Source organism: Stegostoma tigrinum, chromosome 40 (assembly GCF_030684315.1).
Source record: "Stegostoma tigrinum isolate sSteTig4 chromosome 40, sSteTig4.hap1, whole genome shotgun sequence".
Lineage (NCBI taxonomy): Eukaryota > Metazoa > Chordata > Chondrichthyes > Orectolobiformes > Stegostomatidae > Stegostoma > Stegostoma tigrinum.
The window spans coordinates 15616357-15644282 of record NC_081393.1 but is presented as its reverse complement, the minus strand read 5'-3'; the positions used below and the strand labels follow the sequence as shown (position 1 = coordinate 15644282).

General features: G+C 49.3%; 2 protein-coding genes across 3 annotated transcripts; both read left to right on the top strand.

The window, feature by feature from the left end:
• The first annotated feature begins 29 nt into the window (after positions 1 to 29).
• On the top strand, positions 30 to 12051 carry chmp7 (charged multivesicular body protein 7). Of its 2 annotated transcripts, none has more exons than XM_048523131.2 (10): positions 30 to 347; positions 1883 to 2054; positions 4081 to 4266; positions 6864 to 6997; positions 7574 to 7622; positions 7896 to 8015; positions 8308 to 8406; positions 8973 to 9033; positions 10487 to 10675; positions 11293 to 12051. In XM_048523131.2, exons 1-10 carry the CDS (start codon positions 79 to 81, stop codon positions 11361 to 11363), a joined length of 1350 nt encoding a protein of 449 aa, XP_048379088.1. In that variant the 5' UTR covers positions 30 to 78; the 3' UTR covers positions 11364 to 12051. The 2 variants fall into 2 exon arrangements, with proteins under 2 accessions (XP_048379088.1, XP_048379087.1); XM_048523130.2 differs by having other exon boundaries at positions 10484 to 10675.
• Positions 12052 to 16646: 4595 nt separating this feature from the next.
• On the top strand, positions 16647 to 26505 carry gins4 (GINS complex subunit 4 (Sld5 homolog)). Its single transcript, XM_048523033.2, has 8 exons — positions 16647 to 16819; positions 17916 to 18002; positions 20116 to 20229; positions 20913 to 21010; positions 22059 to 22147; positions 22761 to 22851; positions 24451 to 24563; positions 26384 to 26505. Exons 1-7 carry the CDS (start codon positions 16724 to 16726, stop codon positions 24545 to 24547), a joined length of 672 nt encoding a protein of 223 aa, XP_048378990.1. The 5' UTR covers positions 16647 to 16723; the 3' UTR covers positions 24548 to 24563; positions 26384 to 26505.
• Positions 26506 to 27926: the final 1421 nt, after the last annotated feature.

Genomic DNA, 27926 nt, shown 5'->3' with positions numbered 1-27926 from the left:
AGGGCGGGGACGGATGGCGCTGAATGGTCAAGGCGGCTGTCGGTCACGGTGAGTGACAGGGGCCCGGGCAGCGGAGCGATGGCGGAGCCTGACGCCGAGCTTGAGCCTGTGTGCCCGGAGTGGGCGGACGATCAGCGGATGGCGTTCCTGTTCTCGGCCTTCAAACGGAGCCGGGACGTGAACAGCTCGGACTGGGACACCAAGCTCGCGTTCTGGGGCCCGCTGCTGCTGCAGGAGGCCGCCCGCCGCCAGAGGATCAGCTTCAAACCGCAGGAGCTCGGCTCCTGGTTCCGCAGGAAAGGAGCTGTCCCCCTGGGACTGGACACTGTACTGCAGGACATGGCCCGGTGAGAGCGCCAGGGTGACGGCTCCGCCGGTTCAATAGCCCGGGGAGGGGGAAGAGATGTGTGAGGCCCCCTGCTGTTCAATAGCTTGGGGAGGGAGGGGGGGGGCGGTGGAGGTGTGATGACTCCTGCGGTTCAATAGTGGGGGGGCGGGTGGTGGCTGTTGCTGTGGTGTGTGAGGGCCCCCTGCTGGTCAGTAGTGGAGCGGTTGGAGGTGTGATGACTCCTGTGGTTCAATACTGGGGGGGGGGCAGTGTGGTGTGGTGTGCGAGGCCCCCTGCGGTTCAGCAGTTGGGGGGTGGGGTGCGAGGCCCCCTGCGGCTCAGCAGTTGGGGGGGTGGGGTGCGAGGCCCCCTGCGGCTCAGCAGTTGGGGGGGTGGGGTGCGAGGCCCCCTGCGGCTCAGCAGTTGGGGGGGTGGGGTGCGAGGCCCCCTGCGGCTCAGCAGTTGGGGGGGTGGGGTGCGAGGCCCCCTGCGGCTCAGCAGTTCGGGGGGTGGGGTGCGAGGCCCCCTGCGGCTCAGCAGTTCGGGGGGTGGGGTGCGAGGTCCCCTGCGGCTCAGCAGTTCGGGGGGTGGGGTGCGAGGCCCCCTGCGGCTCAGCAGTTGGGGGGGTGGGGTGCGAGGCCCCCTGCGGCTCAGCAGTTGGGGGGGTGGGGTGCGAGGCCCCCTGCGGCTCAGCAGTTGGGGGGGTGGGGTGCGAGGCCCCCTGCGGCTCAGCAGTTGGGGGGGTGGGGTGCGAGGCCCCCTGCGGCTCAGCAGTTGGGGGGGTGGGGTGCGAGGCCCCCTGCGGCTCAACACTGGGTGGGGGGCAGTATGATGTGCGAGGGGCTCAACAGCTTGGCGGGGGAGGAGTGTGAGGCCCCCTGCGACTCAACAGCTAGGCGGGGGTGGTGTGTTGTGAGGCCAACTGGTAGAATAGCTTGGGGGAGGTGTTGTGGAGCCCTCTATGTTTCAATAGCTTGGGGCTCGGTGGGGGAGGTGTATAGTGAGGCCCCCTGCAGTTAAACAGCTTGGGGGAGGTGGTGTGAGGCTCCCTGCGGCTCAGTAGTGCAAGAATCATGATGCCCCCCTGCCTCCCGTGGCACAACAGTGTAACATGAGGCTGCCTCCACAGTTGCACGGCTTGATGTGTGAGTCCCAGGGTCCGGCACGAGTTGAGCCCTGAGCTGATGCCGTGCCATGTCCCGCCTGTCCATCACTGTCACCCATCCCACCTTCTCACTCCCACCCTCCTGAACCTGGCCTTTTGCACGCACCCTGAAAGCGCTCTCCCTACCCTCTTCCTCCACAGTAGCTTTCTGTCTCCTGTCTGCCTCACCCCTGTGGCCCTCTGCGTCCCCTTTTCCCCCGGCCCGAAACATCTCACTCCCTTGACCCCTCTCCCCTCACTAAGCCTCTCTGTCTCCACTCGACAAGCAGCGTTTCCAGTCTGTCATGTTTATGAATTGTTTTGGTCCTCTCTGTCGGCGTGTGCGTCTGTGTGTGTGTGTGTGTCTCTTCTAACCCTATGTTGTCCTCCTCTCTGCATCCTCTGCCAAGGCGAGGGCTGATCCAGAAGGAGTCGTGCTTTGCCACGAGTATTGATGCTGGCTGGTTGGCGTGGGGTGTGGGCTTGTTTCTGATTAAGCCTCTGAAGTGGACACTGACCTCTCTGCTGGGAAATAGCAGCATTTCCCCTGATGATGCCTACGTTATTGTCGAACGCGTTCAGGTGAGAATCCATCCTTGATCTGACGTTGGTTTCAACGTGTTCCTCGTTGTCCCTTTTTACCTATTATAACTGCACCAGACTCAGAATTCTTAATCAGAGCCCTGATTTATTCCTTGACTTTGTAATTGCACTGGGTTTAATCATTCGAGCATAATGTGTAGGCATTAGAAAGCCGGTCATATTAACTCCAAGGCATACCTAGTTTTTAACCTGTGTCACGGAAAACTCTTTCCCCTGACTCGAAGAGCAACGGGAAGTTGGCATAGCTTTAAAGTTTGGAGCAGGAGCTTTGTGGGGTGGGAATCTGGAATGCACTGCCTGACGGGCTAGTTCAATCGGGAAACCTTTTAAAAAGTACTTGGAATGAACACCTGAAATGTTGGTAACATTTATGCTGCAAACTGCAGATTTGGAGTGGTTTTTGTCCATGTGGTCTTGATGTGTGATGCCAGGGGTAGTACACTGGAAAATTGAGCTGTATTTTGCTCCTACAATTTCCTGTGTTGTTCTCCTCCGACTGTCCAGCTTTGTCAGATCTGACGGTGGACCAATTTTAAAATGTTACTGACTTGGGAATCAAATTTGCAAACTGGCTACCAGGGGTATTGACACAGCCTGGTCAGCGAGAGCGCTGGGGAGCGTTAACACAAGTGACTTGCCCAGTTCAGATCAGTGAGTTAAACAGCGAACAGGGATGAGCGCTGGGTCCACTTTTGTTTGACGTTTGGACGAGAATAAAGGAGGCGTGGTTAGTAAGTTTGCGGATGACACCAAGATTGGTAGCATCGTGAACAGTGATGTAGGTTATCTAAGATTACAAAGAGATCTTGATCAATTGCGCTGTAGGCTGAGGAGTGGCAGATGGAGTTTAATTTGGACAACTGCAAGATATTTCATTTTGTTAAAACAAACAAGGGCAGGACTTATACAATTAATGGTAGGAGCTTTGGGTAGTGTTGTAGGACAAAGAGACTCAGGGGTTCAGGTACATAATTCTTTGAAGTTTGTGTCACATCTAGACTGGTTGGTTAAAAAGATATTGAGCACTCTTGTCTTCGTTGCTCAGTCCGTTTGAATATAGGAGTTGGAAAGTCATGTTGAGGCTCTACAGGACATTTAATGAGCCCTTTCTGGAGCACTGTGTCCAGTTCTGTCTGCCCTGTTTTAGAAAGGGTATTATGAGCCGGAGAGGGTTCGGAAAAAAATTACCAGGATGTTGGTGGGTATGTAATGTTTGAGTTAAAGTGAAAGGCTGGATCGGCTGGGACTTTTTTCACTGGAGTGTAGGAGGTAACCTCACAGGGGTTTATAAAATAATGAGGGGTATAGATAGGGTTAATGGGAGGTGTCTTTTGCCTAGGGTGGGTGATTTCAGGAGTTGGGTGTATATTTTTAATGTGAGAGAAGAAAGATTTGCTTAAAAACATAAGGGGACTTTTTTTTGCACACAGTCACTCGTGTGTGGAATGAACTGCCAGAGGAAGTGGTGAATGTGGGGACAGGTACAACATTCAAAAGACATTTTCATAAGCACCTGAATAGGAAACTTTGGATCTGATGTGGGCCAGGAGCAGGGAGGTGGGACGAGTTCACTTGGGGAACACGGTCGACGTGGACCAAAGGGTCTGTTTCCACGCTGTCCGACTCTGTGACTGGATCGCTGACGTCGGGATGAAATTTCACACAACCACAACACTCTGTCTGAAGCAGCAACAGGGTTCGAGGCAGTGAATTCGGCGATGTGTCAGAGATAATGGGAACTGCAGGTGCTGGAGAATCTGAGATAACAAAGTGTGGAGTTGGATGAACACGTGATGAAGGGTCTAGGCTCGAAGCGTCAGCTTTTGTGCTCCTGAGATGCTGCTTGGCCTGCTGTGTTCATCCAGCTCCACACTTTGTTATCTCAGTGATGTGTCATATCTGAAATGGTTTATCTTCTTGTTTCCTTGCGCAGTTTGCAGTCTGTACTTTGTAACCACAGCGACCGAGCTCTGACTGTCAGACTTTGCCACCCTATCCTATCCAGGAAAAGGCCGCTGAGGTTTATCAGCTCTGTCAGAGTCACCTGCAGACTTCGCATTCGGTGGTTTCCTTTGTACAGCTGCAGGAGATGTGTCAGGCTGTGTGCAGAGATGAGAAGACCTTCTACCTGTGTCTGTTGCAACTGCAGAGAGAGAAACGGGTCATGGTGACTGAGATTGATGGCGATAAGGTGAGTGCACATCCCACAACTGCACCTGAGCAGCTGGTGTTGGTGGGGGGGGCGCGGTTTCAGCACATGTACCACGCAGCAGCGCATCGAAACGTAGAAGATAGGAGTGGGAGTAGGCCGTTCGGCCCCTCGAGCCTCCTCTCCCATTCAGTCTGATAGTTGAGCTCGTTTCCTGCACATCCTCCGCTCCTGTTGTTCCCTTTCGCCACAAGAGCTGGATCGACCATATTGCCAAGAACTGCCTCGCGCTGGAGACCAGAAATCCAAACGGAAACTGCTGGAGAGACCCGGCACCTGTGGGAAGAAGGCAGAGTTAGCGTTTCCAGCCGCGTGACTCTTCAACAACTTCAACAGCTTTCGCTGCACAGATACTGCCAGACCTGCTGAGTTTCTCCAAGCAACTTCTTGTTTTTGTTTTAGAGCACTATCTACCTCCTTCTTGAAAACATTCAACGTTTTGGCCTCAACCACTCCTTCTGTGGCAATGAATTCCATAGATTCTGTGGATGAAGGAATTTCTCCTCATCTTAGTCCTCAAATGCTTACTCTTTCTCCTGAAGCAGTGACCTCTGGTTCTGGACTTCCCCAGCCCCAACATTTTCCTGTCTCTGCCCTCTGCAAAATTTGTAGTTTTTGATGAGATTTCCCTTGCCCAATTCTTCAATACAGCAGCAAATATGATCCTAACCAACTCAGCCTGTCCTCATGCAGGCCTTGCAATGCCAGGAATTAATCTGGGAAACCTTTGCTGCACTTCCTCCATCACCAGAACCTCCTCCCTCAGACAGCGAGACCCCAAACCTCCCACACACAATACTGCAGGGTGCAGTCTCTCCCTGTCCCATTGCAAAGAGACATCCCTGCTCCTGCACTCCAATCCTCTCGCAGTGAAGGGGCGCAACATCCCGTTGGCCTTCCTTACCACCCACTGCTGCTGCAACATGGATTTTCTGTGACTGGCGTCTGAGGGACACCCGCGTCTTGGTGGAGATAGCCTTCTCTCAATTTACAGCCATTCAAACCATAATCTGTCTTCCGATTATTGCGACCAAACTGGAGAACCTCGCATTGATCCACGTGAAACTGCATCTGCCATGCGTTTGCATCAGCCTGTCCAAATCACACTGTAATGTCACTGCACCCTCCTCACAGCTCACCCTTCTACCCAGCTCTGCGTTCTCTGCACACTTTGAGAGATTACATTTAGTTCCCTCATCTAAATCATTAGTATGTATGGTGACTAACTGGGGTCCCTGGCACTAATCCCTGCGGGCCCCCAGTTCAGAAAAAGACCCATTTATTCCTGCTGTTTGTTTCTGATCTGATAACCAACTTTCTGTCCATCTGAGTACACTATCCCCGACATGCTTTTTCTATATGTTTGTCTATAGCCCTCTTTGTTCGTGTCTGAACCTTCCACATTGTGTGTGTGTGTGTGAGTAAAATACTAAGCTCCCAACTGTACCTCCACAGAAACTAACGCACAGTTATCCGCACAGACCCTTGCAGTCGGATGAAATATCACCCTAAATGTTACTGGCCATTCCGTGCGGTATAACTGCGCTGGTTTAGTTCATAACGTTTGCCATTTATGTCTGTTTCTTGATGAATTTTGTATCGATCCTTGTCATGGACTAGTCTAAACCCCTTCAAAATACATGGTAAAATATAGCCTAGATTACAACTTTATTTAAAAGCGTAAGGCATTGTGTTTTCGATTGTAATTAAACTATCAGGCTTGAAGCAAAACACACTTTGTTTTTACAATGTAGTTAAAATATAGGCCAAGTAGGAATAAACAGTTACATTGGCTGCAACTCCATCAAAATACTGAGCAAGATAATATGTATTTACAGCAACGTTCCAAAAACACACCCTTAGCAAAGGCTAATTCAGCAAAATAGATTGTCTCACGGATGATGTTTCTCTAGTCCAGGAGGAAAGAAAGAATATTAAGAGCAAACTCAGACCTCCAGTGTTGTGATGTAGCAGGGAGAGATGGGTAGCAGCTTCTAAACCCCACAGCTGCGGAAAGTTAAACTGAAACCCTGGTTCTTTTGAGAGTTTCACCCCACTCAGCCAGGCTGCTTCTATTGTTCCAAGTTTTTAAAAGCAAAACCCAAAGCCTCCCAAACTGTTTACATAATTGGCTTGTAACAGACCAGTCATCACCTCTGTCTCAGCCTCTCTTCATTAAAATAAAGACCAGGACACCATATAACTCTTAAAGTCATTGTATCATCACATGGAAAGTAATTTCAGCGAATGCATTGTGACCTCGACCTGGGCAGAGGCAGCATAGGGTTAGATACAGGGTGAAGCTGCCTCTACTCATTACAACTGACAGTAAAGCTCTCTCTACAGCATCTCCATCAAACGCTCCCAAGACAAGGTCAGTGCAAGATTAGATACAGAGTAAAGCTTCCTGTGCACTGTCCTGGTAATCGCTGACAGTCATCGTATGATATTTTGATTGGTTCTGAGCACCATTCCCAGTGTTTCCCCCAGCAGTGTTTGGTTGACAGAGCAGCCTCGTGCATGGGAACCTGCAGGACTATGCTCCAAACTGGCTGTTGGCTCTAAACCTGTTGTTACAGATCGTCAAGTTCAGCCATTCTCCGACAAACAGAGTTTCAGCAGTGACCGAGATTGATGTGGGTGTGTACCAGTTGGTCAAGTGTGAGAAAATGCTGTCCCAGAAAGTGGACACCCTGTCCCAGGAGGTGGAGAGGTATGTGAGAACTCTCAGTAGAGCAGTCAGAGATTTGATGTTTCAGTTGCGAAACGAAGTCTGAAATTGCTTGTCTCCAACAAATGAGGTGGGTGAAAGGGATTGTGGAACCAAACGAAAGATTCTAGTAAAGCAGCGGGGCAGATGAGGGTCTGCTGAGCTGTCTTGTCTCCATTGGCACTCCGATTGAACACAGACCCCCCCTGGGGGGAGCGGGAGAGTAATGCAGGATGTGGAAGAGATGAGAGCGAAAGTGGGGGTGGGGCAGGGTGGATCAATTTTTACATCAGTAAACACTGGATCAGCACCTTCCGAGACAGGGATTCTGAGGAAAGGCAATTTACTAAGGAAGCGGTTTTGGAAAATTCCAGTCATTTCCACCCTGGGCAGGGGCCGAGGGCATGTAACGTCGTCCTGATGGGGTTCCCCTGAGATGTGGGTGGATAGAGTACCACTCTAGACAGTGGGATGGAAGGGAGTGGGTATGATGTGGGGGGGGAAGAGAGGGAGAAGATTTCCTGAAGCAGAGATGGAGCAGTGCGATAGTTCACTCAAACACATCTTTTCTGTTTCCAGATACAACGAGGATGCAAGGAGTCGCCTAAAAGCTGGCAAAAAGCACTTGGTGAGTGAAGAGTGTTCGAAGTTGTCTCCTCCAGCAGATTTAAGCTGCTGACCGTGCTGGTGTTTGCCGGTATCCCCAGGATCCCATGCGTACGATCGCTTCGCCAGCCGCCCACCGGACAGAGCATTTCGCTGCGTGCTTGCGATCTTACTGTGTGTCAATGCAGCTCCCCCTGCACCTCGGCCCGGGGCCTCCCCAGGAACGCTGTGAGTGGGGGGTGGTTGGTGAGTGTGGGAATTGCTGGGATAAATGTTCCTGTTGTTTGTGGTGCAGGCCCTGAAGTCTCTGAGAACGAGGAGGAGAGCCGAAAAACGGCTGGAGAGCATCGAAGCCAAACTCAATACCATTCAGGTCATCCTTGATCGTATTTACTCCTCGCAGACAGACAAAACGGTACGGAGAGCGTCAGTCATTCTTCACTCTCAATCATTCTTGGTCTCCTTCTCTCATTGCATTGCTACCGCCTCCCTCTCACCCCATTCATCCCATCCCCCTCCCTCTCGCTGGTTAGACTTTGTACCTGTAATTTTGAATGAACTGCTGCTGTGAGGATACAGTCGCCTCACTCCGTCTGCGCTGTAGTCCGTGAGACCTGGTAAACCTCTGGTTCTGGTCCTCACGGTTCTGTCCAACTGAACTGTCCAACAGCAGCAGGTTGCATTTACGTGACTCCTTCCTCGTGCAGGTCGTGGAGGCCTATCAGGCTGGGCTCGGAGCCTTGAGAGAGTCCATGAAGGATGTGAGTGTGGCGAAGGTAGAGAAGCTGATGGACCAGATTGAACAGGTAGGGCAGCTTCAAATGGGACATCTACCGCGCCCCCCCCCCCCACCCCGTCTCAGGGTCTGGGGGGTGGGACGGTGTTGTGAGGGGGAATGGGGGTCACGGTGTGACCCATTGCAACAGTTTGTAATGGGATAACGATGCTGAAGGAAGGCTGCAGTCCCGTTGATGGCCACAGCCCACTCCGATCCTGTGTAGCTGGACAAATACAGGCTGAGGGATCTGGAAGAAGGGGACTTCCAGCTGGGAAAGGAGCTGCCCTTTAGGCTGGGTCAGCAGCAGGAAGATGGAGGTCCCAGTGTGGGGGAGGTTTGGAGCCTGGATGGCAGGGTCCTGTGAGTGATCAGACTCCAGGCAAATAGCCAGTGAGTCCTCGAAGGCCAGGAAACTAGGGTCAGCCCTGAAGGTGTCGAGAGCATGGAAGGTGGAGTTGGGGCCCGTTGTCTAATTGGTCAGACTGAATGGGATCTGACTGTGTCTTTGGTCAGGCCAGACAGGGGTCCGACTCAATCTCCCAGTGATCTGAGCTATTGGTATTTAACCGTCTCTCTCTGTCTTTCCTCCCTCAGTTCTGTGATATGCAGGATGACATTAACCAGACCCTTGCTGGTGAAAATCTGGATGCTATGGGTGAGTTGTGGAACCATCCGCTGTGTCTGTCTTGTCAATCAGTTTCCACCCCCGCACTGCGGCTAACCCTTCGGGCGTGAGTACACAGCGATTGTGTTGGGTGGTAATGCCTTTGACACAGCCTTATCCCCATCTGTCTTGAACCAGAGACGTACCTATCCAGGAGCCCCCCTCACTACCCTGGTCTGCCTTGCCCCAGGTGGGAATCTGCATTTGGTGTAGTGGGTTGTTTAATGCCATGTTCATTCAAACGGCTGCACAAGATGAGGACACGTTTACACCTTGGGAGTGGGAATGGTCCTGCTTTAAGACATCAAACGATGAAAGCAGCTCTTGGTTGCCTGAGCTCAGTAAATCCATGAGTGTCTCCTCTGTGGCTAAGATTGTTAAAGGAAAGAGAGCAAGTTAGATGTGGCAAATTTTTACTGGGATCGGGCAGAGTCACCACGGCTGTGTGAAAGTCATGATTTCACTGTTTGCTTGGTAGTGTTGTCACCCAAGAAAAAGTGAGGTTTTCATCCCGCTCCGTCCAGGATTCGGGATTGGGAAAGGAAAGGGGGATTCTGTTACTTCCGGTGTGAAAAGAGACCATTCTTTCAGCCCATCATAGGAACGTAGAGACAGCAGGAGCAGTAAACTGTCAACCTCTGCTCTCCAATACAGTGTACTCCACTTTGAACGAGGTGTTTAAGGCAACACCTTGGGCATCGGGTGGGCGAGGGTGTAAACACAGAAGCACAGTTTGATTGGCAAACAGTTAGTAGGCAGGGATGACTCCTCCCATACCAACCTGAGCAGTGTGCCAGGGCTCAGTGATGGGGACCTCCAATATCTCCAATCTGGACCAATGACTTGGATGAAGGGGCTGAATGGGTGGGAGCTACATTTACTGAGGAAAGTAAGCTGTCAAGAGGAGGCAGAAGGCCTATAAAGAGGGCTTGAGTAAGAAACGTGGCAGGATGTGGTGGGAATATGTAGCTGGTCATGTCTGAGGCGGAATTGAAAATGAGTGTGACTTTCAAATGGCGACAGACCGCTCAACCGTGCAGTTCAGAAGGATATCGGTATCCTACACAGATATCACAACAAGCTAGTCCGTAGCTGCGCTAAGGAGTTACAAAGAGAAATTCGGGGGGCGATGTTCATTTGAAAGGGAGTGGAGTATAAAAGTCGCGAGGTTTTACTGCAGCTGCTCTCCAGTCCAGAAGGTAGTGAGGTCTGGGCCTTGGTACTTATCCGAGACAGTGTTTAATTTTACATTGGTTAGGCAGTGTACAAGGGCCCGAACAGGAGATAGGAGTTGAGACCCCCGACCAGATCAGCGTGAACTTGTAGAGTATAAATACAGATGCCAAAGCCTGAATGGGTCCCTGTTCCTAAGTCCCACCCACCATTTGGGAACGATGCCTCCTTTGTATGTTAACTGCTGGCTTTGTCTTTTGTGGCCCAGAAGCTGTGGATACCGATGAACTGGAAGCTGAGTTGAATGCTCTCCTGGACAGTCCTGCAGACGAGACTGTTCTGCTCCCAGATGTGCCTGCGCTGCCCGGGACACTCGACGTTAAACCGGCACAGGCCGAGCCTGAGGTGATGGAAGAGCAACTGGACACTGCGCTCAGTAAGCTCTCACTTTCTGATCCTGGTAAGTCAGCTGGTATTGGGTGGGTGGGACCGGGAGGTGCTCATGTCTCCCTGGGGAGGCTGTGTGCATTGCCTGTACGCACATACACCACCCACACATTCTTTCTCTCTCTGTCTCATACGTACATACACGTACAGAGATGTGCTCTCTCACATGTGTACATACAGACTATCTTGTTCTTGCACGCACGCGCCCCTCTCTCTCTCTCTGACATATACACACTGCTTTCTCACCCAGGGTGCGTACTGACACACAGATATGGACAATGCGCACAATCTCTCGTGCACACGGGAGACACAAAAACAAACATGTACACACACGTACAACCCTGTGCCCACCACCGTGACTGTCTCTGTATCTGCCGCCTGTTGCCTTGCTAATGCTCTCAGATCTCAAGGCACCAGCAGATCTCAGTGATTGGGAACTGGTAGCAGATGTTGGTGGGAGGTCACTGAAGTCTCTTGGGAGGTTCCTTCCACCATACACCACCCTCCCCCACGTACCCATCGCCACCAACTCCACCCACCCCGTCTCCTGATGGCACTAAGTCCCAGAGCCTGACCACGTACAAGGTATTTGAAACTCCGTGTGTGTCTCTCTGTGTCTCTCATATCCAGGTCTGCGAGGCAGCGGTGCTGCTACTGCTCCGCCTCAGAGAGGCTCAGCCTTGCTCGAACCTGCCCAGTGAGAGCCTGCACTGAGCGAGTGGTGAGCACCATCGAATCTCTCTCCCTCAGCTTGTGGGGGCAAGACAAGGGGAGGTCACCGTCAAGAACACACTGCGCCCTCGATATGTTTGGGATCTGGGAAACAGGTGATCTTGGAGAATTCTGTATCTTGTTTTTTTAACTTTGGGAGGACAGTACGGAGTGATTTTTTTTTAACTTTTGAAGAAAGTTGGTGGGTAAGAAGCTTCAGTCCTGGCTCCTTCAGGATGAAGAATCGCCCTGTCCCGGTGGGACTCTCTGATATTTGCCATCGGAAAGAGCCAGTTGTAACCAGAAGGTGGCAGTTCTGAGCTCCTTTGGAGAGACTCAGTGAGTGTGTGACCCCCGTGAATGGCAGGCCCAGAAAGAGCCAGTGCTGAGCCGGAAGATGGGGGAACGTTGTCAGCTCTGAGCGTCAGAGAGCATTATCTGGGCAGGACCGAGACTGCACTGAGCGGTATTTATGTGGCTTGTTGTTTGTCTTTGTCTTGAGTAGCGTAGACACTGAACCCCGCGGAGAACATCCCAGGAAGGACCCACTTCCCTCTCCACCCCATCCTTCTAAACCTGCTGCTTGTCTGAAGTCATCGTGACACGTGCTCTTGTGATCGTCTGTTTGCATTGAATGTGTTTTGTTCAAGAACTTGACATTGTACAATATTCATGTACTTTTTCAAATAGAAATAAAGACTTTTTTTAAAAAAATATGTTAAGTGCTTACTCCTGTAAGTGTCCTCATTTAGCCCTTGGGGGTGGGTTTGGTCAATGTGGAGGGGGTGAATGACTTTAATAACATGATCTGGGAAGGATCAGGCCTCTTTTTCACTTACACCTGATATTTCACAGTCTAAAACAAGGTTTGTGGTTGCACTCCCTGCTTAGTATTTCATATAAAACCTGCTGTTGTTCCTCAGCTTGAACTTCAGCCTGAGACCCCTGTGATCTCTGGGGACGTGGTGTGCAGGTGTGTCGGTGGTCAGAGGTTGGTGTCCCCGACGGTCAAGATCCAAGATCTTAGTCTCGATGCGTGCCAGGGAAGGGGCTGGTTGTTCTCCCCTCTGCTGTTTTTGGATTAGATTGTGTTTTTAGCAGGCCAGGAGGCTGCTGATAAATTGCTAACTTGGTCAAACAGCAATGGATGCTGAGTGCATTGGCCAAGTGAAACTCTGAAATCACGAGGACACGGCAAACACAGCAGCCTGGTGCTGATGACGTGAGCCGAATGTAAAAGGCAACAGTGATCCTGGACAGAGACATCCCCAAAAAAGTGTTGTAACATTAAGGGGCCAAATGGGATAAAAGAGAGTATGTTTAGCATTAAAGCTGATTGCAGTTTCGTTCCGAATAAAGTGGGGTTGTTTTCCTTTGGTACTGGCTTGTGTTTGTAGTGATCTGACCACTGTGGGGCATCTGGACAAATTATGTTCAAAACATTCTGGCTGCATTCTGTAATTTGTTTAAAGAAGAACAGTGGTAATGTCTTTGCAATCCAGACCCTCCAAACGAATGCTCTGGGGACAAGGGATCAAATCCGACTATGGCAGCTAGTGATATGTTAGTTCAGTTACAGAAGCTGGACTGAAGATCTAATCTAATGTCGAACGTTGATAACCAACAATTTGTCCTGAACTTCCCACATAGAGGCGACAGTCAAGAAAGCAAAACAGCACCTCGTCTTCCTCGGGCAGCTCAGGAAATTCAGCATGTCCGTGAGGACCCTCACCAACATTCACAGATGCACCATTGAAAGCACACTGTCCGGGTGCATAACAGCCTGGTAATGGGAACTGCTCCGTCCAGGACCATAAGAAACACCAGAAGGTGGTGTGCAAGCCCAGACCATCACAGAAGCCAACCTTCTACCCATGGACTCCCATCCACATTTCTCATTGCTGTGGAAAGGCAGCTGATGTTATTGAAGACCCCCCTGCCCCCCGCCACATCCCAACCCCAGTTCTACTCTCTTCCAATCTCTTCTGTCAGGCAGAAGATACAGAAGCTTAAACACGCATGCCAACAGGTTCTAGAACAGCTTCTTCCCTGCTGTTATTAGACTGCTGAATGGACCTCCCCAATTTCAAATCTAATGTGTTTCGGTGCACTCCTATACAGCTGTAACCCTGTATGCCATGCTTTGTTTGAACACCCTGTGGTCTGTATGTTACGATCTGCCCCTACTGCTCGCAAACAAAACTTTTTACTGTGCTTAGGTACATGTGACAACAATAAATCAAGTCAAACCATTGTCCGTTGATGATGAACAAAAACTCATCATGTTCACTGATGTCCTTTAAGGAAGGAAACTGCCATCCTTACCCAGTCTGGCTGACGTGTGACTCCGGACTTGCAGCAATATAGTTGACTCTCAACCCTTCTCTATGCATTTAGAAGACATCCCGTAAACAGATACATCAACAGTTTTCAGCCCTTCATTTCTGCAGAAGGACCTTGACCTGAAATGTCAGCTTGCCTGCTCCTCCGATGCTGCCTGGCCTGCTGTGTTCATCCAGTTCCACATTGTGTTATCTCAGACTCCAGCATCGGCAGTTCTGACTGTCTCGAAACAGTTTTTAGCTGTTCATCTGCAGCTCCAGTCTAATTACTTGTTTAAAAAAAATAGTGATAGCAGGTGAAGAATTAGTTTCCAAAATGGATCGTTGGACAGGCTGTGCTTGAAGTCTCGGAAGTGGAAGGGGATGGATTTAGTGGCAGATGCACCAGACTAAGCAGGGTTTCCTCAACTACTGACTCAAGAGGGATTGAAAACGAAAGCAAGGATCTTGAAAGTAGAGCTAAGGGAAAAAATGAGACCTATAGTTGTTGAAAATGCTTGAGCTACAGGATCTTCGATCACCTTAAATCTGTCTGCTGCTTAGGGTAATGAAACATCTGCTAAGTAATGAAGCAGCTCAGCGAGTGAACGAACCACAGCATTCACAACCTGAGCTACAAATCTACTCAAGAACCGGAGAAGCTGACTCAGGAGCGGCACAGTGGCTCAGTGGTTAGTATTGCTGCCTGACAGTGCCAGGGACCCAGGTTCGAATCCACCCTTTACGTGGAGTTTATATGTTCTTCCTGTGTCTGCATGGGGTTTCTGCCACTTCCTTCACACACTCCAATGATGTGCAGGTTATATGGAATGGTCATGTTGTAGTGTCCAGGGCTGCACAGGCCAGGGATACGGTGGGGTCTGGGTGGGATGTTCTTCCTGCGGACTTGATGGGCCAAACAGCCAGCTTCCACACAGTAAGGATTCTACAAGGAAACCACTTGCAAAACCTATTCTTGATGGAGACAGGAAGGTATGCACAGGGAAGATGACGTTCGATGACAGACCTTCATGGGGGAACAGCACCTCTCTGACCTTGCAAAGATAGGCCCAAGCTGAAATAGAGTGGCATTTAAGGACAGTGAGCTAGGATGTGGTGTCTAAAGAGACATAAGCATTTAATCTGTACTTAACAAAAGAGTCTGGCAAATCGATCATACGCACTGGACAGCTGGCCATTAAAGGTCAAGCAAGCATTATAATCACTTTATCCGTGACCATAATACTAAGGTTTTATCTGAAATTATCACTTTGTAATACACTAGTACCGAAATAAAAATTAACTGTAATGGTTCCCAAACAATATTGATTTGCATTCAGAATCTCCCTTTTGCCTAACTAAGGATGGATGAACATAGGCAAAAGGAATAGATTAAAAATGGGAGATTTTTTCAGTTTTGCATTTGGCAAGTCTCCAACAGCAATTATAATTCAAGATTCCATATTTGAATGTGTTAATTTTTAATGCCAAAAGGTCATTTGTGAAAGGGTTTAAGACTGGATTTTCAGAATTTTACTTTTCTGTGGTTTATTTCCAAGTTTCATGTTGACTATTGTAGGAAAAGTGGACAGGTTAGCACTGAGAAATGGTGAACTGTAAATGTGACTATTACAGAAATGATCCTTTTTGTTTGCATAGTGCCAGAGACAGTCTACTTCTTAATCTAATCTGTCATTGCCTGTGGCCAATAGCAACAAAGGGCAATGTACTCGTATTCATTTTCCACAGTGAGGAATGATGCATAACCACTTGGGTAAGGTTTTAATGCAAACAGCTGTATTAAAACACTGAGGAAGGAGATTGCGCTTAGGCACAATTGAGGATATGTTCCTGCATTCATGGCCATTGTAAGAATCAAAGGAACCTTCTCTCTATCTTCGAGACACTACATTCCAGATAATAATTTGCAGCCTGCTCCTTCTGCTAAAATTCTCTTCACTCTCCATATACATTATTGAATAATGTCAAATTTGACCTAATTTAATGAGCAGCAAAGTTATCCACTGGCTGAAAGATCACTTGAGGAATAAGGTTCTCATTGTCACCCTGTCCTAAGATTTCAGGGTGAAGGGTTACAGAAAATCAGGTTGTGATCAGAAAACCGAAGAACTGTACAGCACGGAAACAAAACCTTCGGTCCAACTGGCTGCAGCACAGACACCAGAACTGAATGCAGTGTTCCAAAAGTGGCCAAACCAATGTCCTGGACAGCCGCAACATGACACCCCCAGTCCTATACTCAATGGTTAGAGACAAAAAAACTAGAATCTGGAATCCAAGGTGGACAAACAGGAGGCTGGAAGAACACAGCAAGCCAGGCAGCAGCTGGACGAAAGGAGAAGTCAACATTTCCGATATTACCCTTCTTCAGGACTGAGGGCCTGGCTTGTTGTGTTCTTCTGGCCTCCTGTTTGTCTATCCTTTCCTCAATGCACTGACCGATAAAGACAAGCGAACCATCGCCTTCTTCACTACCCCGTCTCCCTGTCACTCCAAAGAAATCTGAACCTGCACTCCCCCACGGCATGACCGTGAAGTGTTTTAGAGAAACAAAAGTCGATACACAGTTAAGTTTTCTATGTTTTTTTAAAAAAAATTCACAATTCAGTCACGTTCAGGGGGATAACAAATCGAAGGAAAACAACACACAAACTTAAGGACAATGCAATGGGATGGGCTGGACTAGTTTCCCTTCGTCAGGCTGCAGACAGCTACATCCGCCTGGAAGAAAGATGGCGACGATTCCAATGGTCACAGGGGTTCGGCGTGGGGGACGCGGCCTTGTCTGCGCGATGACGTCAGACGTTCGGCGAAGCGGGCGTCCTCGCGGTGCGGTGAGGTTACCGCGTTCGGGACGTGTGTCCGGATGTCAGTCAGGAGGCGGGTCCACGAGGCGTCGGGCTGCGCGGTGACGTAAACGATGGGGGCGGGTCCCGTGCGCGATGACGCCAAACGTCGCGGCCGTGGCGGGAGTTTGCAGTTGAAGCCTCGGGTCTGCGTGAGTGACCATGTCCGTGGAGGTGATGGTGGGTGGAGAGGGCCTTGACGACGAGGAAGAGGAGGAGATCCTGACCCCGGCGCAGCTCATTGCAAAGCTGGAGGAGGTGAGGGGGGAAGGTGGGGTTAGGCCTTGGTCGCTGCACAGTAAGATCCCACACTGAGCACGGGCTTTTCCTCCTGACTCCCCGCAGACCCTGTCCCACCATCGACAAGTCAGGAGGGCGATGGAATACCCCCCACTCGCCCCGGATGGGGGCAGCTCCAACAACAGTCGAGAAGCTCAACACCATCAGGGACAGAGCAACCCCCCCCCCACTCGATTGGCGCCACATCCTCAACCATCCCACTCCCCCACCCCCAGCACTCAGAGTCACAGCAGTGTGTACTGTCTACGAGATGGACCTCAGCAACTCACCGAGGCCCCTCAGGCAGCACCTTCCAAACCCACCACCCACTTCCATCCAGAAGGACAAGGGGCAGCAGGTACATGGGAACAGCCCCCCAAGCGGGTTCACCCTCTGAGCCCCTCATTTCCCCCCTGACTTTGGGAAACATATCGGCCGTTCCTTCAGTGTCGCTGAAACCCTGGAACTCCCTCCCTGAGGGCACCGTCCCCTACACCCCATGGGCTCCAGTGGTTCAACAAGGCGGTTCACACCCACCTCGAGGCCTGTGAATAAATGCTGGCCCGGCCAGTGACACCCACACCCTGTGAATTTTGTTTTCAACGCATCCCTTTCGCTGGTAGACACTTGTTGTTGGTTTGTTCCTGAGACCACCCTGTCCCTGCACAGCAGAGGCTGAGAGTTTTCTCTGTCAGATTTATCTCAGGAATTCCTAGACTTAATTGTACATCTCACATTGATTCCAGTGTTTGGTGGTGTGCTATCTTCACGCATTCAGACTTTGCAGAGGGTGTAGAAAGTGAGGTAGTAATGGGGTCATGGACTATATTATGTTCGATTATCCTGATGTACTTATGGAAGTTATGATGTGTCCGGTTACTCCCATTAACCAGTATTTTTTGCTGTATCTCAATACATGTGACAATCATAAATTGAATCAATATACCTGATATGTAAAACAATAATACTGTATCTGTCTGCAGTCTAGGTTTTGATCGCTCTGTGATATTCAATTTGGGATTGTGTCTGCTCCTCTTACAGTTACTGTCCGTGCCTGTCTTTCATCTCTATACAGGCGTGGCTGAATGAGAAATTTTCCCCTGACCTTCTTGAACATAAGGCTGAAATTGTGGAGTGTGTCATGGAACAGCTGGATCACATGGTAACAGTTTTGTATTTTTCGTTGGGGGAGAGGAGGTGACACCTGTTCGGTGCAGTTTTGAATTTGCGATTGACGGGCACGACCAGAATCTGATTTCCCTGCCAAATGAGATGATAACGATTTGCTGTCCTGGAGTTACCTGGCAGTGCAGAAATTGATTTTTGCTGAGTTACTCAAGTCATCAGGACGTATGCCAGAATGCCGAGTTTCAAACAGTCATAATGATTTCTTTTTTTGGGAGAAAAGGGAGTTGATCAGTTGGCATGTCAATTCTGACTGGTTACAATGTCAACATGGTGAAAGCAAGGGGGAGCAAGAGTTCCCCAACGTCCTGGATAACGCAATTAACTCCGCAAAGGCCAGTATCCCACCACCAAGTCACCATTCATTTACACGTGCATAGTATATGACACTGAGCCGGTTAGCTCAGAGCCAGCTCCTAGAGTGAGCAGAATGCCTAAAACTCCTGTATATGTCTGTCAGCTAGGTCATATTCTGTGAGGTCCACCTGGCTGACCTTGTTCCAATCATTTTGAGTGCAAAGTGGTTCACGGTAATCGCAACTTTGCAGTCATGGCTCACCTCTCAACCTCCTATGCTCCAGTGAAAAAAGGCCTTGCCGATCCAGCTTCTCCTTATAACTCAAACCTTCCATTCCCGACAACATCCTGAGAAATCTCTTCTGAACGCTCTCCAGCTCAATAACATCCTTCCTATAACAGGGAGACCATAAACAATGAAGTCAGCTGTGCTAAACACCTTAACCATCATGTGTACATGTGACGCGAGCTTTGAAAAATTATGTACCTGCATCCCTCTGTCCTACAACACTACTCAAGGCCCTACTATTATTTGTACAAGTCCTGCCCAAAAGTGCAATACCTCGCATTTATCCAAGTTAAAATCCATCTACCATTCCTCAGCCCATTGGCCCAGTTGACCGAGCTTGCTTTGTGATCTCGGATAACCCTGTTTACTGTTCACTATACCACCAATTTTAGTGTCATCTACAAACTTACTTAAGATGCCTTTTATATTCTCTTTAAAATCATTTCTATAAATGACAAATAAACGTGGACCCAGTACTGATCCCTGTGGAACACCACCGGTCATGGCCCCCTGTCTGAAAAACAACCCTCCACCACCACTCTGTCTCCTGACATTAAGCCAATTTTGATTCCAATTGACAAGCTCACTCTGAATCTCATGTGATATAACTTTTCCAATTAGTTGATCATGCAAAACCTTGTCAAAGGCTTTACTAAAGTCCAAGTAAACAATATCTACTGCTCTGCCATCATCAATCTTCTTAGTTACTTCCTCAAAAAACTTAAATTAGTGAGACACAGTTTCCCTCGCATTAAACCATGCTGACTATCCCCAGTCATTTCTTGCATCTCCAAATGGATGTAAATCCTACCTTTCAGAATCGCCACCAGCAGCTTAGCTACCGCTGAAGTCAGGCTCACAGGTCTGTAGTTCTCAGATTTCTCTCTGCACTCCTGCTTAAACAGAGAAAGGAATCTGCAGGGCTTGAGGTGAAAGAGCATAGCCTGAGTCTAAAACTGGAGAATTTCACGACAGAGCCAGTGTCAGTACAGTGGGCCGAATGACACAATCGGGTGCTGGTTGTGTTCTCAATGTGACAGCAGCTGTATGGCAGAGGACTGTAACAACTCTCTTGTGACACCTTTTTAAAAAAATCAGTGAGGCAAGTCCCATCCAAGACCACGATCCATTTGTAAAAACTGACAGATGTAGTGAAAACCTCAGAGAGGATTGAAACGCAGTGCAGGGTAAGACATTGTTTTTCCTGAATTGTGAATGAAGACCGAATACAGTAATTTGAATATGTGCAAAGCAGCTGGAGCACATGCAGACCCAGGCTGTCTCTGTAATTTGACCTGGATTAACAGGACAGACTGGGATTTTTAACCCTGTGTGTCCAAATTATATCCCAACTATGAAGATCTGCAAAACTGAGGCCGTGACCCAAGTGTTTAGATCTTCTTTGTTTTGGCTGCCTTTAGCCAAAGTAGAAGGACAGGCTTTATGTGCCTTAAACCGAGGGTTCTGGTGGTTCACCATACCTACCTTTCAATCCTATTCGCAGGAACAGAACCTACAGCGAGCGAGGAAGGGAGATCTGAAAGTCACCGCCCACCGAATGGAGACTGAGAGAATTCGCTACGTCCTCAGCAGCTACTTGCGATCCCGTTTGCAGAAGGTACACGATCCACCCCAAAGCACGAAATGGGAGGGAGGAGAGCTCTGTGAGTCCATTCAAAATCCATTAAGGCTTTGGCTTGTGGACGTGAGTTGGGGACATGACCGGATATGATGGGGTTAGTGCGCCCAATGAACACTGTGCTTCTCCTGTACACTTTGAGGGAGGGGTGAATGGTGTTTTTAGTGTGTTTTTTATATAAATGTGTGTGTGTGGATGTGCATGGTGGAGCCAACATTTCTTGCTCATATCTCTTTGCCCCCAGAGAAGGTGGTGATGAACTGGACATTGCAGTCCACGCAGTGTAGGGGCAGCCCACAGTGCAGCGGTTTGGTACAGCTGAGCAGCTCACATGGCCATTTCAGGCACCTCTGAAGAGTTCACCATATTGCAATGAGTCTGGAGTGTAGTCCAGACCAGATAAGGATGGCTTTCCCTGACAGAATCTGCTGTTACCATAATCCAACAAGACCTGCGTTCGATTTTGGATAAATTAATTCTCCCAACTTAAGACTCCCCAGTGCTGCGTGAGATTTCAGTGTAAGCCTCTGGACAATTAATCAGATTGCGCAGCCAGGACCAGTGCCTCTCAGTTCTGAACTGGATCTTTTGCCTGAAAGTTTGCTTCTAATTTTAAGTTGTCCAGAGGACATAAGCTGTGTTTTTTTTTCTATAATTCTTAGATTGAGAAGTTCTTCCCTCATATCCTGGAGAAAGAGAAATCCCGCCTCGAGGCAGAGCCTTCCTATTTGTCTCCGCAAGAATATGCTTTTGCAAAAGAGTGAGTGCACTATGGATTTCAATCTGGCTTTGACCGGGAGCTGTCGATGTTGAGGTTGATCAGTTTGTATTGGGTGAGGGAGCGATGGTCGGGAATTGGATTTTGAATCAACCGCCTTCCTGCTGTTCCTTGGAGTTCAGTCTCACTCCTCTCATTCAAACCCCAGGCAATCCCTGCTTTCAGCAGCTCTGAAGGTTTCGGGTTTGTTTTTTTCCGATCTATGGATGCTAAACAATCGGAATGTACTGATCCCTCTCTGCTCCCTGCTTCACAACAAGAAAATCCCAATTGACTCTCGTTCTGGGCAGAACATGCTGATCCCTCCCTGCTGTCTACAGAAAAATCCCCCTTTGTTCTCAGTCTGAATCGCTGAAAATCCAGACGCCTTTTCGAGGTTCCACTGGTGGGGAGCTTGCTTTGATTGAATGGAGTGAGGACAGCTGTTTTACCATGGTATCTCTTGGGGAATCCCTGAGGTGGCTGAAATCGGGAGCTTTGATGCTGTCAGTGGGCCCTACTGCTTATGTTTTAAACCTGTCGCTGAAATTGAACAGGAAAGAAATGCGACTTTTTGAATGGAGGGTAGGTGGGAATTTTGTCATGGATTGGAAGTCAGGTCCATAAAAGCCTCTGAAAGGTCAAGGGATAATTATCTGGAAAAGGGACTAATTGAACATGCTTAAAAAAGTGCAGGGAGAGGGAGGAGACAAGACGGTGTGGAGCTGGAGGAACACAGCAGGCCGGGGAACAGGAAAGTTTCCTGCTCCCCGCCCATCTGTGTTCCTCCAGCTCCACACTGTGTTGTCTCTGACTCCAGCATCTGCAGTACATGCTGCCTCAGGGAGAGGGGGCAGGCTCCTTTGCCAGAGAAACAGCACGTGGACTGTGGTTCGCTGCAGTAGAGGCAGGTTAGGATTGCAACACAGTTAAGGCCGCTGGTTGCAAAGGTGCCACAGCACTGGGTTACAGAGAGAGGAACAGGACCACAAGCGGGAGTGTTGAAGTCTACTCCATCCTCCCTGAACTGCAGCACTGATCTCCTTCACAGGTACATGGCCAACTGTGAGACCTACCTCAAGAGCCTTGCCCTGAAACACATGCCTCCAAACCTGCAAGCATTGGACCTTCTGAAAGCTGGTGAGTGCTTTTTTGTCTTTCCCTGTGGCCCCTGAAGCCACACGGTTCCTCCTTTAAGGAGAAAAGACGAGAAAGAGATTGATTTTTCTGCCCCTCTCCCATCCCCCAGTGGTGAGGTCTCTGCAGGAGAAGCAACTGGAGCTTCAGTCTCTACATTTCAGAAAGTGTATCCCTGTGGAGAAATCCCCAGGGTTAGGAGATATCCTATCTGCTTTGGAGGCGATACAATTCTTCTGGGGGCTGGGGAAATCTAGAACCAGGGCATGGTCTCGGAATAAAGGGGCCGATTGCTGAGGCAGAGGCTGGGACCTTGGGAATTCTCTGTCCCGGAGGGTTGTGGGTCACTATGTTCATTTAAGGCTTGGGTAGATTTTTGGTCCCTCATGGATTATGAGAAGTGGGTAGCAATGTGGACTTGAGGCCCCAGACCAGCAGGGCTTGATGGACTGAATGGCCTTCCCTGCTTGTGTTTCTCATGTTTGATACAGAAGGCTTCACTTTCTGCCCTGTTTGGTTAACACTGTAAGGAATGGGAAGTGGCGAGCTTTTGTGTAAGCGTGGCTACTTTTTGTTTGTCTTGTATTCCGACATGTTTGTCTCCTTGCCACCTCAGTTCCCAAGCCCAACCTGGATTCCTTTGTCTTTCTGCGGGTCAAGGAAAAGCAGGAAAACATCCTGGTGGAACCAGAGACTGAGGATCAGAGGTAAGAGGTGGGGAGCAGCACTTGATGTGTCACCTTGTGTCTACAGCTCGCGGTGAGGTGGGCAATATGTGGTACTCTCTTGCTGCTCTTCTGCCTTGGCACCTGAAATATCCGCCATGTCAGGTTGACCAGCTGAACGGTGTTTGATGTCTCCTGGAAGCACTGTCCCATTGAGTCGTAGAGTTTTACAACATAGAACGGGGCCTTGCAATCCATTTGTGTCTGCACCAGCCCATCAAACATACATTTATTCTCACCCCATTTCCCATTATTTGGCCCATAACCCTGTACACTCTGACATATCAGGTCCTCCTCTAAATATCTCTTTCTGTGTTATAACACATCTTGACTCTCCCTCCTTCACAAGCAGGGGGTTCCAGATTCCCACCACTATCTGGATGAAAAAGAACTCCCCATTCAACTTCCTGTCACTGATCTATGGCCCTCCCTCATTAACCCCTCGACTAAGGTTCAGAACATTTTTTTTCCCTAAATACGTTATCCATGCCCTTTGGAACTTTGTACGCCTTGATCAGGCACCCCCTCGGCCTTCTCTGCCCTGAGGAGAGCAATGCCAGCCTCTCCAGTCTATCTTTGTTGTTGAATTGCTCCCCAGGCCAGGATACATCCTGGTGAATCTCTTCTCTAATCCGTTCTTCCAACAGTGTTGTGGCCAGAACTGCACCCAGTCATCTAGCTGTGGCCTCAACAACATCATGTACAGCTCCATGATAATTTCCCTGCTCTTGTATTCGACAGCTTGACCGATAAAGACAAGTATCCCATCCACCACCTGTCCTGCTGCCTTCGAGGACGTGTGGACGTGCGCAAGAAGTTCACTGTGATCCTGTGTCCCTCCGAGGGCCTGACTGTTCATCCTGTACCTCTTTGTTTCGTTTGTCCTCCCAAAATAGACCATGGGGAACTGTCAAATGCACCATGTGCTGTTCGCATGGCCTGTCAGTGAATCAGACCTAGGTGCGTGTGAAGATTGTTTTCTGTGACAGGGTCATCAGCTATTGCTGCCCCGAAGGGGTTCTGGTTTTGCTCTCGTGGATTGTCTCTGTGAGGGTCAAGAGGTGGAAACTGAAGAGCATGGACAGGTCATTTGCTGTCCATTCATTTGAACTGAATGGCCCCAGGGCACTTAGTAAGCCCCATGTAGGCCAGACCGGGAGAGGACGGAAGATTTGCTTCTCCAGAGAACTGTTGTGAAGTCGGGGCGTTCTGAGAACAATCAGTTGGCAATTTCACAGTCACTCTTGCTGAGGCAAGCTTTCAGTTCCCCGGTCGGTGAAGATAAAATCCAGCTGCTGCCCGTGGCCGGACTCAAACCTGTCTCCCCAGACCACACAGCCTGACCTCCTGATTACATTCTCACTGCACCGTCTCTTCCCCCTCGGCTGTCCACCTTGACCAAGATGTTTGGGAAGGTCCAAATGAGATAGGGAAGTGTAGTCACCGGAGACTAGCGGAGGACGACTGAGCTTCCCGTTTGATCCTCAGGCTCAGACTGTAAAGGGGAAGGTTTGACTGCGTCGCGGATATGTTGTGGTGCACTTCAGTCTTCTGTACATTTCTTTGTTTCCTCGGCTGCAGGGAGTACACTGTTGATTTGGAAGAAGGGACCCAACACTTAATGAGATACAAGACCATTGCTCCCCTTGTGGCCAGTGGAGCAGTCCAGCTCATATAACCAGAGCTGTGGAAAGGTGAGATCAGATGGATTTGAAATGGTCAGAGTGGCTGGTAGCTCTATCAAGCTGATACAGTGGTTTGAAGCAGCTTTGATGGCAGTGTCCAGGGGCTCGTGATAGGGTGCTTCCAAGCCGTGATGTTTCCAGATTCATTGGCCTTAATTGCTTGTCTGGTTTTTATAGTTTGAGCCGTTTTCTCGAGTCCCCTCCTTCAGTTGTGGGTGTGTGTTCCCGTATTTCCAGAATCTCAGTTCCCCAACCCTGTATACAGGGTCAAAACAAGCCATTGGCAGACATGAGAGATAATGGGAACTGCAGATGCTGGAGAATTCCAAGATAATAAATTGTGAGGCTGGATGAACACAGCAGGCCAAGCAGCATCTCAGGAGCACAAAAGCTGACGTTTCGGGCCTAGACCCTTCACCACAGAGGGGGATGGGGAGAGGGAACTGGAATAAATAGGGAGAGAGGGGGAGGCGGACTGAAGATGGAGAGTAAAGAAGATAGGTGGGGAGGTAGGGAGGGGATAGGTCAGTCCAGGGAAGACGGACAGGTCAAGGAGGTGGGATGAGGTTAGTAGGTAGGAGATGGGGGTGCGGCTTGGGGTGGGGGGAAGGGATGGGTGAGAGGAAGAACCGGTTAGGGAGGCAGAGACAGGTTGGACTGGTTTTGGGATGCAGTGGGGGGAGGGACGAACTGGGCTGGTTTAGGGATGCAGTTGGGGAAGGGGAGATCTTGAAACTGGTGAAGTCCACATTGATACCATTAGGCTGCAGGGTTCCCAGGCGGAATATGAGTTGCTGTTCCTGCAACCTTCGAGTGGCATCATTGTGGCACTGCAGGAGGCCCATGATGGACATGTCATCTAAAGAATGGGAGGGGGAGTGGAAATGGTTTGCGACTGGGAGGTGCAGTTGTTTGTTGCGAACTGAGCGGAGGTGTTCTGCAAAGCGGTCTCCAAGCCTCCGCTTAGTTTCCCCAATGTAGAGGAAGCCACACCGGGTACAGTGGATGCAGTATACCACACTGGCAGATGTGCAGGTGAACCTCTGCTTAATGTGGAATGTCATCTTGGGGCCTGGGATAGGGGTGAGGGAGGAGGTGTGGGGGCGAGTGTAGCATTTCCTGCGGTTGCAGGGGAAGGTGCCGGGTGTGGTGAGGTTGGAGGGCAGTGTGGAGCGAACAAGGGAGTCACTGAGAGAGTGGTCTCTCCGGAAAGCAGACAGGGGTGGGGATGGAAAAATGTCTTGGGTGGTGGGGTCGGATTGTAAATGGCGGAAGTGTCGGAGGATGATGCGTTGTATCCGGAGGTTGGTAGGGTGGTGTGTGAGAACGAGGGGGATTGGCAGACATGGGCCATCACCTGAGTCAGTGATCTGGAAATAGGCACCAGTGTGATGGATCCACGTGCTTGCCTTTTCACACTTTCTGGAGTGAATGAAAACTGTATAAAAGTTGGTTTTCTTCTTTCTCAGGCGGCTATTTCGAAAGTTATTAAGGGAACATTACCCCCCCCCCATCTCTCCTCCTCTTCTGTCTCTCTCTCTCTCTCTCTCAGCGCCGCCGCCCCCCCCCACCAAAAAAAAAGTTTCTTTAAATTCTGGCCAGCTTCTGTGATTTCCATTACATTTGGCAATTTCCTCGTTGGCTACACGTGAGTTTATTTGCTTTGCCAGTCAGTTTGTGTCGTTGTTAAGTGTCAGGGTTTGTTGGATACAACACTGAGATAGGGAGAGTGTGTCAAGGTTAGAGGAACAGGGGGCCAACAGAGTGGTGTACTCTTGGAAAGAAGAGGAGGATCTAATGAAGTTTTGTTTTTGAAAATTTCTTTCCAGAACCTGTTACCTGCATGAACATCCAGGATTTGTGAGCCCATGTCGTCCCCACGCTAAGTTGTCCTGTTTGTGAGTGCGTCTGCTCATTGCCATGAAAGCAAATAAAATTATTTGTCACTTTTTTTGACCAGCCTTCACAGTGATTCGCAAAGGTTCAGACCAGAAATGAAACATGATCCTGTGTACTAAAAAAGAGTGAGGAAATTGAGGTTACAAAAATCAGCAAAGGGATTGAAATTCAACAATTCAGATGGCCTAAACCCAACCTGAATAAAAGACCTAATTGCAGAGATAGTGTACGAGCTGGTTATATTTTCCCAGCATTGCCTAGATTCCGGAATAATATGTTCGGGAGTTAGTGATTTTGACACTGCTAGGGGGAGAGGGAACAGGGAGTGCCGTCCAGTTGGCCTGACATCAGTCCTCTCTCAAATGCTGGAATTTAAGAAAAAAATTCCCTGGGATGCAAGAGTTGCTGGCAAAGCCGACTTTAGCTGCCCATCCCTCCTTGCCCTTGAACTGAGGGATTTGTTCAGCCATTTCAAAGGGCAGTTCAGACAGAACCAGGTTTCAACCAGGCTGGGTTGAAAACAACAAAATTCATTCCATGAAGGACATTAAAGAATCAATTTATTCTGAATTATGTCCTCAACAGTTCACCCAGGAAATCTGAATGTGATCAGAGACACCCAAAGGGAGATTGTGTTGTAGCTTTTGTACTGAAGCAGAGTAGATTAAGGGGAACGAGGACAAGCTGTACATTTGGATTTTGAAGAGAACATTTGATAAGGTGCCAAACATAAGGGTTTTAGTCATAAGGAGGGACTGCATAAGCTGGGATTGTTTTTACTGGAGTGTCGGGGGCTGAAGGGTGACCATGCAGAGATGAATGGCAGTTGTCTTTTGCCTAGGATGGAGGATTTCAAGACTGGGGGGCATATTTTTAAGGTGAGAGGGGAAAGATTGAAAGAAGACATGAGGGGCAGTTTATTTTTACACAGAAGGTTTTGTGTGTGGAATGAAGTTACAGAAGAAGTGGTGGATGTGAGTACAGTTACATTTTGGCTAAGTATATGAATGAGAAGTGTTTGGAGAGAATACGGGCCAGGAGCAGGCTGGTGGGACTAGTTGAGTTTGGGATTATGTTTGCCATGGACTGGTTGGACCAAAGGGTTAGCCTCCCTGTTCTATGACTATGACAGAGTAATATGCAAGATGAGAGTTGGGGGTGTGATATACTAACATGGATAGAGTTATGGTTAATAGACAGAAAGCAACGGGAGGCATAAGTCGGGTATTTTCAAATTGGCAGCCTACAACTGGTAGTGTTGGGGACCTTAGCTATTGCCAATGAAGCAGAACAGTAATGGATCGCTGATGGAATGAAGATCGGTGGAAATGGAAATTATCAGGGAGGACACTTGAAAGAGATGTTGACAGGTTCTCAGTGAGGAAGCAGCAAAGTGCCGGCTGGAGTTTCGTGCAGGGAAGTGTGAGATTGCTGACTTTGGCTTGTACGAATCGGAAAAGCAGAATGTTTACG

Coding starts and splice junctions, on each gene's coding strand:
- chmp7 (XM_048523130.2), top strand. CDS start 79: ATGGCGGAGCCTGACGCCGAGCTTGAGCCTGTGTGCCCGGAGTGGGCG. Junction 2,055..4,080: donor TTATTGTCGAACGCGTTCAG/GTGAGAATCCAT, acceptor TATCCTATCCAG/GAAAAGGCCGCTGAGGTTTA. Junction 4,267..6,863: donor CTGAGATTGATGGCGATAAG/GTGAGTGCACAT, acceptor CTGTTGTTACAG/ATCGTCAAGTTCAGCCATTC.
- gins4 (XM_048523033.2), top strand. CDS start 16,724: ATGTCCGTGGAGGTGATGGTGGGTGGAGAGGGCCTTGACGACGAGGAA. Junction 16,820..17,915: donor TCATTGCAAAGCTGGAGGAG/GTGAGGGGGGAA, acceptor ATCTCTATACAG/GCGTGGCTGAATGAGAAATT. Junction 18,003..20,115: donor TGGAACAGCTGGATCACATG/GTAACAGTTTTG, acceptor TCCTATTCGCAG/GAACAGAACCTACAGCGAGC.